The 15469-nt window shown below is 35.7% G+C and overlaps 1 protein-coding gene across 1 annotated transcript in view; it reads left to right on the forward strand.

Moving 5' to 3' along the window:
- The window catches only part of LOC128645070 (cytosolic phospholipase A2 delta-like), an 89851-nt gene extending 76778 nt beyond the window's left edge, over positions 1–13073 (forward strand). The window contains exons 17-20 of the mRNA XM_053697827.1: positions 2149–2346; positions 9393–9559; positions 11961–12147; positions 12340–13073. Of these exons, the coding sequence (XP_053553802.1) occupies positions 2149–2346; positions 9393–9559; positions 11961–12147; positions 12340–12554 (767 nt within the window). The 3' untranslated portion in view covers positions 12555–13073. The remainder of the gene's footprint in view (positions 1–2148; positions 2347–9392; positions 9560–11960; positions 12148–12339) is intronic.
- The last annotated feature ends 2396 nt before the right edge of the window (positions 13074–15469 follow it).

Here is a 15469-nt window from a genome sequence, read left to right on the forward strand (position 1 = left end):
ATGCAGCGCCCCAGAAATGTGCAATGTGCAATAGCCATCTTTTCAACAAAGAACACTATGAGAATGATGAGAAGTAAATTTGAGAATAGAAGCAAATTGGAAACTTAAAAATTGCATTCTCCTTTGGTTTCAAATCTTTCATGGTTTTCATTAGAAATATTAATTTGCATATGATAATAAGTTCATAGAATACTATACAAAGAAGATGTTATACTATAGTATTGTTGAAACAGCCTAACAATCAATGTACCTTTTTTCAATGTGGTGTGTGGTGAGGTTTTTCTTTTTTACTTTTTCTCCCTGAGGATAGATGAAAAACAGGTTATATATATCCTTTTCTTTCTCTAGTTGACTCTTAATAATTAAACCAAATTACGGCAAATAGTTTTGATAACGATTAACCTATGTTCCCTCACTGGATCTTGTATAAGATAGCTTAATGTAAACCAGAACCATTTGTGTCACATGTAGGGAATTGATCAACTTTATTGAGGGTGCCATTGAAGTGTCTGATATGATGGTTGATCATACTCCAGTTTATCTCCTATACAATTGTATACTATGGTCTCCCTAAGTCCTTATATAATATACCTAGATCTTCCTTATGTATGATAGAAGCTGAGGAATTAACTGCTTATTTGCCTTATATGATACCCAAAGTAAATTGCTACATATATGTAAACTATTCTTAATTCTTACAGAAATTGTTGTATTTGATAATGGTGAACTCTCGTACTTTAAAAGCTGTGTGGTTACTTTATTTAGAGAGCTTCAGAGTCTATAGATAATATGCTAACTTCATTAACACAATACTGGCTAATTACTACAGACAGATACAGGGCCCATACAGTTTATATTATATCTTTAATCTCTCCCACAACCAATAGAAGCCACCCATAAGCACAGGGCAGACTTCACAAGCAATAAAGTCACAGCAAATTTAGTTTAACTGGACTTTGGGCTACGGCTCAGATGGCTCATGTCCGTAATTTTTCCTCTCCCTCCACCCTATATGCTATTGTGGATACACCACACTGATTGAATGCTTACTTTTAGTTTAACTAAACTAGTCATATTTCTTTCCTACATGATGCCTAATTGGCTGACTAACTCGATAGAAGTATCTTTTGTTTCCCTTATGTGCTTTTAATTGGCCTCAATTTTACAGAACGAATACTACCAAAGTCCCAAGTCGTTACCCCTCATATGTCCTAATTAATGGTTTTTGTTACTATAGCCCATTGTTCAGATATCATTAACCCTATCTATGCCATAGCCTACTTTAAGCAAATAGGTAGGATTATAGTTTTACATTTTGGATATAATCCGCCCTGATAATACCTTAATCACTACTAGATCATCGTAGCCAAATTTATCTTTAATATATATTCAAGAGTTTAATGTTAAAGTTCTAAATTCTTTCTAATATTTTATGTGAAGTCTTATGCTTGTTTGTTGTGTACTCTTCCTAGCTCCTTATATAATGTCTTATAGCTTCCCAAGGGCCCATGAGTGGCCCTATATGTTTTACCATAGCCCTCTTCCCCCTATTCTACCCCGTTTATAAATCTCTATTGGCTAGGAGAACCAAAAGTGGCCACATCTTCATACTAGGGGCGTGATCTTCCATCGGATATTCTTAACACGCAACAGGGGAATATTATATATTAAATAAAAGGAGGTTCACCATCTGGGACCTAGGAGTGGTCTCTTTCTGTTAAAGATTATCTGCTATAGCTTTGCATCTTTTACATTACTGGGAGGTCGAAGAGTGGCCTCTTGAGTTATTTAGCGGATATACAGTGTGACAGGCAAACAATGTGTATACTAAATCTATAATGTTTTATATAAGCATGTAATGTACATATTCACTGACTTGTACCGGCTATATGCTTTGAAGTTATACCTTCATTATCTGTTATTTATTGACAGTTATTGTTTGCATGCCTGATCTGAACCTTAATAAAAATTATTTTTAAAAAAAGAAAGGAAAATTTGTGCCTGATGTGATTATTCTTTTTTTGTGTGAGGAGAAATTACCATATCTTCTGGCTACAGTTGTAGGATCAATAGCTGTCCAATGGTGTGTAGCATTAAAATCCTACGTAGATGGTGTAATCTGTACTACTTATTTTGTTCTTGGTGCAGATGGAGAGGAAGCTATTATGAGAAGACGAAACTCCTTTAAACTTCCAACTCTAAACCTACAACCAAAAAACATGTTTAAGGAAATTATACAGAAAATTATCACCAACCGTCCCCTGGATGGCGAGCATCACAACTTCCTGAGCGGGCTTCAATTTCATAAAGACTATCACAAGCAAACAGGATTCTCCTTATTTGAAGGTAAATAATCCATAGTGTAACCAATAAACACAATCAAATGATATCAGTATATTATTTTTTGAACACCCAGCGACTCTTCTCTTTTGGCCAGCCTGTGACTGCAGGTTGCTTGTATAACTGTTCTCTGTATGTGGAACTACAGTATGTTCAATTGAGCCATCTTTACTCTAGATTACATAAAATATAACTGCTTTTGGTATATAGGATTATAGAATTTTTAAAATGGGGCAAACTGATTGCATTAGGAGCCAAGGAGAGTGGAATCTGGTTAGGATCATTAAGAATTGTCTTCAGTTCTTTTGGTTCTAGGCCCATATCTTATTGGAACTTAGAAATGCCTAAGGTTTAAGTTTAATGCCCCTTTTATTTACAAAAGGATTTACTGTTACTAGTCCAACACACAAACTGACATTTTAATGAAATTAAAGCTATGATGTATTATAATTGATGTGAAGTTTCAGAATGTTGAGGTATAAATAATATCAATGAACATGTATATTATTTGCCTGTACCAGCCTGAGTGATTATATGCAGAAAGAAAAACAAAATATTTTAGTAGCCATTTTTTAATGTTAAAGGCATATGAAACCTAAATTTTTTATTTCATGATTCAGATAGAAGTAAACAGAAAAAAGGTATACAATACGGATATGCACTCCCCTCTGATTAGAACTGCTGCCTTCCAACAATCTCTCCCAAAGGCAGTTAAAACGATATATGTAGTTGTAGACGGAGGCGCTGATTCATAGAGAGTTCCAGGTGGTTCACGGTTTCTTCAAAGACTTTGTCAAGGAATAGTGATTTCTATGTCTGTGGAAAATATCACATTGGCGTAGGGCTTCCAAATATCATATAAACAAGTGTAGATACTCACAGAATAATACTGGATAAACGGCTCCTTAGCAGTCAAGAAAGTGTAAGATAAATGTTCCAGCTCTCTATGGCCTAGATTTGGAGTTTGGCGGTAGCTGTGAAAACCAGCGTTAGAGGCTCCTAACGCTGGTTTTAGGCTACCTCCGGTATTTGGAGTCACTCAAAAAAGGGTCTAACGCTCACTTTTCAGCCGCGACTTTTCCATACAGCAGATCCCCTTACGTCAATTGCGTATCCTATCTTTTCAATGGGATTTTTCTAACTCCGGTATTTAGAGTCGTGTCTGAAGTGAGTGTTAGAATTCTAACGACAAAACTCCAGCCGCAGAAAAAAGTCAGTAGTTAAGAGCTTTCTGGGCTAACGCCGGTTCATAAAGCTATTAACTACTGTACTCTAAAGTACACTAACACCCATAAACTACCTATGTACTCCTAAACCGAGGCCCCCCCACATCGCCGCCACTCGATTTAATTTTTTAACCCCTAATCTGCCGACCGCCACCTACGTTATCCTTATGTACCCCTAATCTGCTGCCCCTAACACTGCGGACCCCTATATTATATTTATTAACCCCTAACCTGCCCCCCACAACGTCGCAGCCAGCTACCTACAATAATTAACCCCTAATCTGCCGACCGCAAAGAGCCGCCACCTACATTATAGCTATGTACCCCTAATCTGCTGCCCCTAACACCGCCGACCCCTATATTATATTTATTAACCCCTAATCTGCCCCCCACAACGTCGCCTCCACCTGCCTACACTTATTAACCCCTAATCTGCCGAGCGGACCGCACCGCTATCATAATAAAGTTATTAACCCCTAATCCGCCTCACTAACCCTATAATAAATAGTATTAACCCCTAATCTGCCCTCCCTAACATCGCTGACACCTAACTTCAAACATTAACCCCTAATCTGCCGACTGGAGCTCACTGCTATTCTAATAAATGTATTAACCCCTAAAGCTAAGTCTAACCCTAACACTAACACCCCCCTAACTTAAATATCATTTAAATCTAACGAAATTAATTAACTCTTATTAAATAAATTATTCCTATTTAAAGCTAAATACTTACCTGTAAAATAAATCCTAATATAGCTACAATATAAATTATAATTATATTATAGCTATTTTAGGATTAATATTTATTTTACAGGTAACTTTGTATTTATTTTAACCAGGTACAATAGCTATTAAATAGTTAAGAACTATTTAATAGCTAAAATAGTTAAAATAATTACAAAATTACCTGTAAAATAAATCCTAACCTAAGTTACAATTAAACCTAACACTATACTATCATTAAATTAATTAAATAAAATACCTACAATTACCTACAATTAAACCTAATACTACACTATCAATACATTAATTAAATACAATACCTAAAAATAACTACAATGAAATAAACTAACTAAAGTACAAAAAATAAAAAAGAACTAAGTTACAAAAAATAAAAAAATATTTACAAACATAAGAAAAATCTTACAATTTTAAACTAATTACACCTACTCTAAGCCCCCTAATAAAATAACAAAGCCCCCCAAAATAAAAAATGCCCTACCCTATTCTAAATTACTAAAGTTCAAAGCTCTTTTACCTTACCAGCCCTGAACAGGGCCCTTTGCGGGGCATGCCCCAAAGAATTCAGCTCTTTTGCCTGTAAAAAAAAACATACAATATCCCCCCAACATTACAACCCACCACCCACATACCCCTAATCTAACCCAAACCCCCCTTAAATAAACCTAACACTAAGCTCCTGAAGATCTTCCTACCTTGTCTTCACCTCACTACACTATCAATACATTAATTAAATACAATATCTAAAAATAACTACAATGAAATAAACTAACTAAAGTACAAAAAATAAAAAAGAACTAAGTTACAAAAAATAAAAAAATCAGCCAATCAGATTGAGCTCGCATTCTATTGGCTGATCGGAACAGCCAATAGAATGCAAGCTCAATCTGATTGGCTGATTGGATCAGCCAATCGGATTGAACTTGATTCTGATTGGCTGATTCCATCAGCCAATCAGAATATTCCTACCTTAATTCCGATTGGCTGATAGAATCCTATCAGCCAATCGGAATTCGAGGGACGCCATCTTGGATGACGTCCCTTAAAGGAACCGTCATTCTTCAGTTGGACGTCGCCGGATGAAGATGGGTCCGCGGTGGAGGTCTTCAGGATGGAGCCGGTCCTCATCGGATGAAGATAGAAGATGCCGCTTGGAAGAAGATGGTTGCCGGTCCGGATCTACTCTTCTTCCCGGATAGGGTGAAGACTTTGGACCCTCTTCTGGACTTCTTCAGCCATCGGATGATGGATGTCTAGCCCCCTCTTGGGTTGGATGAAGATATCGGAGCCAGGACGGATCGGTGTGATACCCGGTGAGGTGAAGACAAGGTAGGAAGATCTTCAGGAGCTTAGTGTTAGGTTTATTTAAGGGGGGTTTGGGTTAGATTAGGGGTATGTGGGTGGTGGGTTGTAATGTTGGGGGGATATTGTATGTTTTTTTTTACAGGCAAAAGAGCTGAATTCTTTGGGGCATGCCCCGCAAAGGGCCCTGTTCAGGGCTGGTAAGGTAAAAGAGCTTTGAACTTTAGTAATTTAGAATAGGGTAGGGCATTTTTTATTTTGGGGGGCTTTGTTATTTTATTAGGGGGCTTAGAGTAGGTGTAATTAGTTTAAAATTGTAAGATTTTTCTTATGTTTGTAAATATTTTTTTATTTTTTGTAACTTAGTTCTTTTTTATTTTTTGTACTTTAGTTAGTTTATTTCATTGTAGTTATTTTTAGGTATTGTATTTAATTAATGTATTGATAGTGTAGTATTAGGTTTAATTGTAGGTAATTGTAGGTATTTTATTTAATTAATTTAATGATAGTATAGTGTTAGGTTTAATTGTAACTTAGGTTATGATTTATTTTACAGGTAATTTTGTAATTATTTTAACTATTTTAGCTATTAAATAGTTCTTAACTATTTAATAGCTATTGTACCTGGTTAAAATAATTACAAAGTTACCTGTAAAATAAATATTAATCCTAAAATAGCTATAATATAATTATAATTTATATTGTAGCTATATTAGGATTTATTTTACAGGTAAGTATTTAGCTTTAAATAGGAATAATTTATTTAATAAGAGATAATTAATTTCGTTAGATTAAAATTATATTTAATTTAGGGGGGTGTTAGTGTTAGGGTTAGACTTAGCTTTAGGGGTTAATACATTTATTAGAATAGCGGTGAGCTCCAGTCGGCAGATTAGGGGTTAATAATTGAAGTTAGGTGTCGGCGATGTTAGGGAGGGCAGATTAGGGGTTAATACTATTTATTATAGGGTTAGTGAGGCGGATTAGGGGTTAATAACTTTATTATAGTAGGGCTCAGGTCCGGTCGGCAGATTAGGGGTTAATAAGTGTAGGCAGGTGGAGGCGACATTGAGGGGGGCAGATTAGGGGTTAATAAATATAATATAGGGGTCGGCGGTGTTAGGGGCAGCAGATTAGGGGTACATAGGGATAATGTAAATAACGGCGGTTTTCAGAGCGGCAGATTAGGGGTTAATAATAATATGCAGGGGTCAGCAATAGCGGGGGCGGCAGATTAGGGGTTAATAAGTATAAGGTTAGGGGTGTTTAGACTCGGGGTACATGTTAGAGTGTTAGGTGCACACTTAGGAGGTGTTTCCGCATAGCAAACAATGGGGCTGCGTTAGGAGCTGAACGTGGCTTTTTTGCAGGTGTTAGGTTTTTTTTCAGCTCAAACAGCCCCATTGTTTCCTATGGGGGAATCGTGCACGAGCACGTTTTTGAGGCTGGCCGCGTCCGTAAGCAACTCTGGTATCGAGAGTTGAAGTTGCGTTAAATATGCTCTACGCTCCTTTTTTGGAGCCTAACGCAGCCTTTATGTGGACTCTCAATACCAGAGTTATTTTTATGGTGCGGCCAGAAAAAAGCCAGCGTTAGCTACGCGGGTCCTTACCGACAAAACTCTAAATCTAGCCGAATATATTTAAAAAAGGAGCTTTATTAAGCTCAATGCATTTCATCGGTTATTCCGTCATTCTCAAGAGCATTCAAAAGTTTGTATGGCTTACAAAAGTATTCTACAATACCGAATCGCAGGCGACTTTAAATATACAGATTATTACGCTATCTGATACCTCATTGGCTGAGGTCAGATTTACACCCACTGTATTAAATAAAAACAACAAACACAATTAAAAACATGACACACACCTATCCTCGAAGGAAAAAACTAAATTAACAACTCATTCATTCAATAAGGTTATGTATACAACACATCGAAAATAAAAATTGTTAAAAAAGAATTCATATTAAAAATTCAATTAGCAAAAAATCATCAGCCAATAAAAATGCACATTTTCAAAAATATTTTAACCTATCCTGAATTATTTCAGGATTCAGTTCCCTTTTGAGCCGTTCCATGTGTAAAAGTTCCCAATCAGGTCTGTGTCTGTTTTTTCTTAATCACGTGTTCTTATGTGTCCAATAGAACGTTGGTAACAGAGTCCTATGCAATCAATCCATTACAACATTGGCAACATAGTTGCCGAAACAAGCTAAAATGACAATTGAATACAAAAGGAAAATGCATTAACATTCTATCGCTTATCGTTAACAGCATTGTTATGTTCTATTTCCTTCTAAATACCCACAACAATTTACAAAAAATACATTTTACATGCTTGGTGCATACTTTTGATCCAGATATATAAAAATATTAAAAAAAATGCAAAAAAACAGATTTGTGTGTATTGCACACATTTAAAAAATAAGATAAACACATCAAGATATACACAATAAAAATAAACATATTAAAAACGACTAAACTAAACAAAAGCAGCAATTCTGGTGTCTTATTAAATTATTCAGTATAGGTTAAAATATTTTTGAAAATGTACATTTTTATTGGCTGATGATTTTTTGCATTTTTATGGACTGATGATTTATTGCTAATTGAATTTTTAATATGAATTAGTTTGTTGTTTTTATTTAATACAGCGGGTGTAAATCTGACCTCAGCCAATGATCTGTATATTTAGAGTCGCCTGCGATGCGGTATTGTAGATGACTTTTGTAAGCCATACAAACTTTTGAATGCTCTTGAGAAAGACAGTAGAACCGTTGAAACGCATTGAGCTTAATAAAGCTACCTTTTTTAAACATATAGAGAGCTGGCACATACTTTCTTGTCCGTTAAGGAGCCGTTTATCCAGTATTATTCTGTGAGTATCTACACTTGTTTATAAGGTGTTTGGAAGCCCTACGCCAATGTGGTATTTTCCATAGACACAGAAATCACTATTCCCTGTCAAAGTCTTTGAAGAAACCATGGCTCTCAGCACCTCCTTCTACATCTACATGAATCACATAGAATATGCAAGTTTAAACAACTTTATAATTTACATCTACATTTAACCACCAATCAGCAAGCACTACCCAGGTGCTGAACCAAAAATGGGCCGGCTTCTTAGCTTAAATTCCTGCTTTTTCAAATAAAGATACCAAGAGAACAAAGAAAAATTGATAATAGGAGTGAATTAGAAAGTTGCTTAAAGTTGAGAGAGAAGAGAAGTTAAAAACAATAAAGGGATAAGAAAACAGAAAATCAGTTTTTATGAATCAGCATTTTTTATATCAATGTATAAAATACTTGTTCTGTTTTTCCGTAAACCTGTTTATGCTGTTGTAATACATGTGAGATATTATTCTCTATGGCAAATGACCTTTGTGGATCCTAGGGTTACTGATGTGCTCCTGTGTAAGCTCAGTGATTCAGTCATTGGCAAAACATAAAAAGCCAATAGCTGATGTGGTCTAAGCAAACACAGCAACATGTCACCCTTCTAGACAAATAAGGTTGTTTTGATTTTCAAAGTGTCATAATAGCTCAAATGACAGATGCTCTGATTGGCTTTTTTTGATTGCTCAGAGCATATAATATATTACCAACAATAAATTTATATTATGTGTCATGCTAGAATATTTAGTGGGAATCCCTGAAAACTGTTTTACTGGTAAAAATGATCACTATATTCAATGTTATATGGGAAAAAGTTGGGCCACTGTTGCAATTTTAGGTTGTTTGTTACTATTTTATAAATTAATGTTATTAATTGGTTTGAGCAGATACAGAACTGGACAAGTTGCCCAATCAGCTGACCCCATTCACCGATGAGCTTTGCTTGGTGGATATTGCCTATTACATTAATGCCAGCTTCCCATCCCTGCTCCGTAAGGAACGTAAGGTGGATGTTATCTTATCTTTCGATTACGGGCTGTCTGAAAAATTCAAGGTAACCGAGACTGATAGTGACTGGGGCTTCTATGCAAAGCAGGACCAAAGTTGTAAAAAAAAACTGTGTATAAATCTATTGTGAGAGGGACACTAGCTCAGGAATGCATAAACTCTCACAGTCTACATCATTCAAAATAAAACACAATGAATACTAAATATTTAAAGTACAGAACAAAGTGAGATAAAATGTATTTAAAAGATACTTTGATTCCAATAAAGTAAACCGGTATTTTAAGGGAATTTTACCTTTTGATTGCCAAACCAATACTCAAAATAAAACTCATTCCCAATAAAAGATGATATGGCATAAAGTAAAAATGTAACTACATCATATCCATAGAATTATTGAGACACAGTGAGAAGTAATTATGATAAAAAATAAAATAACTCACAATCACATTACATGTTAGCACATTAATTGATATGCGGTTTATAGATAGAGAGCTAACCTTTGTAGCAGTAAATTATATATACTCTAAATGGACAATACTGATAAACTGAGTTGCCCAGAAACCATCACTGGGTGAATTTCTGTGCAAAATATTGTATAGGTTCCCTTGCCTTGATCTGCAGTATTTATGTGCCGACATTGCTGCAGTAAATTCTTTACTAATTCTATAGAACTCAGTATGTAGAGATTTCTGACTGTGAAAGAGTGGATGCAACTAAATATACAAAAAGAGATTAAGTTGACTTAAGTAAGAGATGTGCATACAAATAAGAAAGATCAACTACAGACACACAGAGATATAAAATAATAAATACAGCTAATATGTTACATACAATCAGACAAGATGGCTAAAGAAATGTAACTTATAATTATTAAGTTGTACACACGCCACCTAGTGGTCATATTCAGGGCTCATTCTGTATAGTTTGACTTGAATGTAACATGGATGTCAGAAAAACAAATGTGTTGTGTCACCAAAGGACTGTACTGTTGGCTTTTTAGTGTTGAGCTTTATAATAGTAATTTAAATTCTCTAAAACTGGCACATTTTTGAAGAAATCTGGAGCCCCTAGCATGCTACGTCCCATAGAACATTATAGTGCTCTATTGAAAGCAGCATATAGCAGGGGATTGCAAGCACAGAGCACCAGAAATTACTAATGTTACTAGTGCAGTTTAACTTGCATTCTGTTTTAGTTCCTATACATTAAAGGGACAATAAAGTCACAGTTTAAACGTTCATGATTCAGACAGAGCAATTTGAAGCAACTTTCTAATTTACACAGTGAACTAAATAAAAACTCTTGTTTTGTGCATGTCGGAAGTAGCGCGCGTATTATGAGTTGAAAGTAAACATGTTTGCTTGAGCACAATTGAATTTAATGCACTTCGGGTTTGTGCGACTTCAGAGCACTGGTTAACTGTTATGCGAGAAAAAAATTGCACAAAACACATCAAAAATACATTGTACACTAAAGGTACACTCATAATAATACTGTCTGATAAAAATTATTTAAAAAAAAAGGGCTCAAAGATATGTGTACTTATGTATTTATATGTGAATATATGAAATTACATATGTACCCATATAAATACATATGTACACACATATAGACATATATATATAGATATAAGTGCATTGGAGCCCTTTGCAGTCAAGTAACTGAAAAATAAATCATATTTATGCAATATTTATATTTAATAAAGTGTTTTACAGTGTATTTACTGTAAATATTTCCCATTCCAATGTTATTCACAGAAGGGAATATGTTCTAAGTATTTTCCAACCCCAAATTTTTCTTTCATGATTCAGATAGAGAATACAATTTACTTCTATTATCTAATTTGCTTCATTCTTTAGATATCCTTTGTTAAAGAAATAGCAATGCACATGGGTGAGCCAATCACACGACGCATCTATGTGCAGCAGCCACCAATCAGCAGCTACTAAGGCATTCTAGACACAGACGTAACAGTTCACCTGGAATAGTATTGCATTAATATGTCACAATTTAAGGGACAGTAAAGTCAAAATTAAACTTAAATGATGCAATGAGCATGCAGTTTTAAATATCTTTCCAATTTACATCTATTGTCAAATTTGCTTTGTTCGTTTGGTATCTTTTGTTGAACACATCTGCTGTGCCAGTGACAGGAAGCGTACAAGTACAGCCACCAGCTAGCTCCCAGTAGCACATTGCTGTTCCTGAATCTACCTAGGTATGCTCTTCAACAAAGGATAAAAAGAGAATGACGCAAATATGATATAGCAGTAAATTGAAAAGTTGTGTAAAATGACATGCTACACTGTCCCTTTTATCAATAAAATGGATTTTCCTAACACTAGAGCCAGGGCAGGAGTTAGCCAATGGGCAACTGTGATTGTAAATCTAATGCTTTTGGTATTTGACACTGGTTACCTTTTTGAATTGTTTTTACTTAATTGCAGTCTGTGGAAGAGACACACAAATACTGCTGTGACCAGAACATCCCATTTCCCAAAATTGAATTGAACAAAGAAGAGGAGGTGGAACCTAAAGAATGCTACATCTTTAAAGAATCTGACGATCCAGAAGCCCCTACTATTCTTCACTTTCCTCTTGTTAACAACACGTTTAAAAATCACACGGCACCAGGTTTGTTATACACAGATATTTGTATATCTCTTATTTTTATATACAGTATCTAGGAAATTAAAAAGACTTTAAATAAAATCAGTTAGTAAAATACAACTTTATGCCGAGAATAAATAGTAAAATGTGTTTTTTTTTCTGTTGATGCAGCAATTACTTAAGTGCAGTATTTTAACTGTTTTATTTTTTTTCAAGGGGTTAAACGCAGTCCTGAAGAATTAGAAGGAGGAATAGTTGACCTAACAGGCATGTGGTCACCATATAGCTTGTTAAAGCTGGCCTATAGTGAAGAAAACTTTGACAAACTTTTAAATCTGACAGAGTACAACGTTCTAAATAATGAGACAATCATCCTACAGGCCCTGCGTGAAGCCGTGGTACGGAAACAGAACGCGTCCAGCCCTAACTAGAGGATGCACATTGCTCCAATGCTCAATCTTGTCTTCTCAAGAAAATGTTTTACATTGTCCTTATTAGCTATCTCAATATAGCACTTTAGTTAGAATACAATAAGGTGTGCGTTTTTTTAAAAATAAAAATGATAATGTTCTTCTTTTGTACAAGGTATTGAAGGAATATGTATTTTACTTTATGGTGCAATAAAAGCTGCCAATATCATCCCTCTGCTAAACTCACTCATACTTTCTTTTTGTGGTAGGATAGGCACAAATATCTCCATTATCAAAAATCTTAATAGATACAACTTAAAATGGCGCTGCCCTTTAAAAGAATGCAGCCATCCTCAGTCTCACCCAGTACTAATTTTAGTAGATATTGTAAATAATCTTAACAAACAGGTTTTTCTTCACAAGGGGGGTAACACTGTCTGTAAACCACCTTAAAGGGACATAAAACAGTATGAACTAACATTTGTAGTAAGCTCCCCCTGGGTATTTCCATATATGGAAGGTGCTATACTGGCCACACCTGAATAAAGCAGTGCACAGTATAATGCTGAAGCTTTCACAAAGTATGTGACATTATCCCCATGGAAATAAGCAAGCCTCTTGGCAACAAACAATAACAGTACCTGCTGTCCCTCTTCAACCCCCCTTGCTTGCATAAAAAAATATCCTCACATACACACTTTGCTATATGATACCACAAGGTTTGGCATAGGACACTGATAAGGGGGGTGGAGCAGGCTACACTTCGCAACACGAAAGTGTAAGTAATTTTGAAGATTTTTGTAAATTTTATTATAATACATTTTTTTCACACACTGTTTTACCTCAGTTGACCCTTTTATAATATGCGCACAACTCAAAATTGTTTTATGGCACTTTAACTTACCTGATATACATGTTAATCAGTGAGAGTGTGGTATAAAAGTAAGTTTGTTACACACAGCAGTGATCTAGCTTTTCGGTACATTTTTACTCGCTCTTGAGAAAGTCAGTTTATTTGCTGAAACACGTACAGATGTTTTTATTAAAGCTGTGTTTCAGGTTTTTATGAAAAACACTTTTTAACATTTCTGTCTGTCTGGATGATGTTTGTTGACATGAAGATTAAATAAACAAAGTTTGATCTTTATCCTTCCTGTGAGTACTTTCCATTTTGTGTCTTACTTGCTGTTGAAGTTATCACACTATTGCAGTATTTTAGTTTCTCCAAGATTAACCCTTTGAGACCAGAACTACAACCCGGAGAAAGAAGTGCTACCACAAAACTGGACAATGGGGCATATTTATGATTGTGAGAGTGGACATGATCCGATATAGCAGAGTATGTCCTCTGCACATCGATAAATGCCGACAGCATACGCTGTCTGTATTTATCATTGCACCAGCAGTTCTTGTGAACTGCTGGTGCAATGCCGTCCCCTGCAGATTCACGGCCAATCGGCCGCTAGCAGGGGGTATCAATCAACCCGATCGTATTCGATCGGGTTGATTTCTGTCCGCCTCCTCAGAGCAGACGGACAGGTTATGGAGCAGCTTTGCCGGAAACACGGGGCATCAAGCTCTGTACCAAGCTTGTTAAATATACCCAAATATATGTTCATGCATGAGTCAGCTAACATTCCAAGCGTGTTTTCTACTAGAGCCCGGATCCATAATATAACCTTAAATGTGAAATTACACTACCAGAAATCTTAGAGAAAAACTTGCTCAAAGTACCAGAGAATTTTTAACATTTTTGCCATTACTCCATTTAAACAGAAATAAAGTTTTTTTTTTTTATTTTTTTTATTTACCTATTTATATTTTTGGGCATAAAAAGAGCTTTCAGTGGATAACAGTTTCAACAGCTATTTATTCACTTAATTAAGAAATCATTTTAAATGAACCGAAAAAACGTTAAAAAAAACAATATTCATGCTTACCTACTAAATTATTTTCTTTCCTGGAATGGAGAGTCCACAAATCTATTCCAATTACTATTGGGAATTCAACTCCTGGCGACCAGAAGGAGGCAGAGAACACACCAGCACAGCTTTATGTATCCCTCCTACTTTCCATAATCCTCCAGTCACTCAGCCGAAGGAATATGGAAAGAGAAGAGGACACAAAGGTTATAGAGGTGCCTGAAGTTTAGAATTTGACAAAATAAAATAAAATAACAAGCCATCTAGAAATAAGGGCTGGTCGTGGACTCTCCATGCCAGGAAAGAAAATAATTGATCAGGTAAGCATAAATTTTGTTTTCTTTCCAAAGTCATGGAGAGTCCACAAGTCCATTCCAATTACTAGTGGGAACCAATACCCAAGCTAGAGAACACAGAATGGAAAGGGACGGAGAACAAGACAGGAGAACCTAAACTGAAGGCACCACTGCTTGAAGAACTTTCCTCCCAAAGGAAGCCTCAGCAGAGGCAAAAACATTGAATTTGTAAAATTTGGAAAAAGTATGTAACGAGGACCAAGTGGCATTTTTAAAAGCCCAGGAAGAAGAGACAGCCCTGGTTGAATGAGCTGTAATCCTCTCAGGAGGCTGATGTCCAGCTGTCTCATAAGCCAACCAAATGACACTCCTTAACCAAAAGAAAGAGTAGTAGAAATGGCTTTCTGGCCCTTACGTTTGCCACAATAAAACAACAAAAAGGGAAGAAGATTGCCGAAATCCTTAGCACACAAAAAAACAAGAAAAAGGGAAGAAGATTGACTAAAATCCTTAGCAGCCTGCAAATAGAATTTTAATGCACAAACTACATCCAAGTTGTGTAACAGATGTTCCTTATGGGAAGCAGGATTAGGACAGAAAGAAGGAACGACAATTTCCTGATTGATATTATGGTCCGAAGCCATCTTAGGAAGAAATCCTAATTTGGCACGAAGGACCGCCTTATCCACATGGAAAATAAGATAAGGGGGGTCACACT

The sequence above is a fragment of the Bombina bombina genome, chromosome 1, assembly GCF_027579735.1.
Source record: "Bombina bombina isolate aBomBom1 chromosome 1, aBomBom1.pri, whole genome shotgun sequence".
Classification (NCBI taxonomy): Eukaryota; Metazoa; Chordata; class Amphibia; order Anura; family Bombinatoridae; genus Bombina; species Bombina bombina.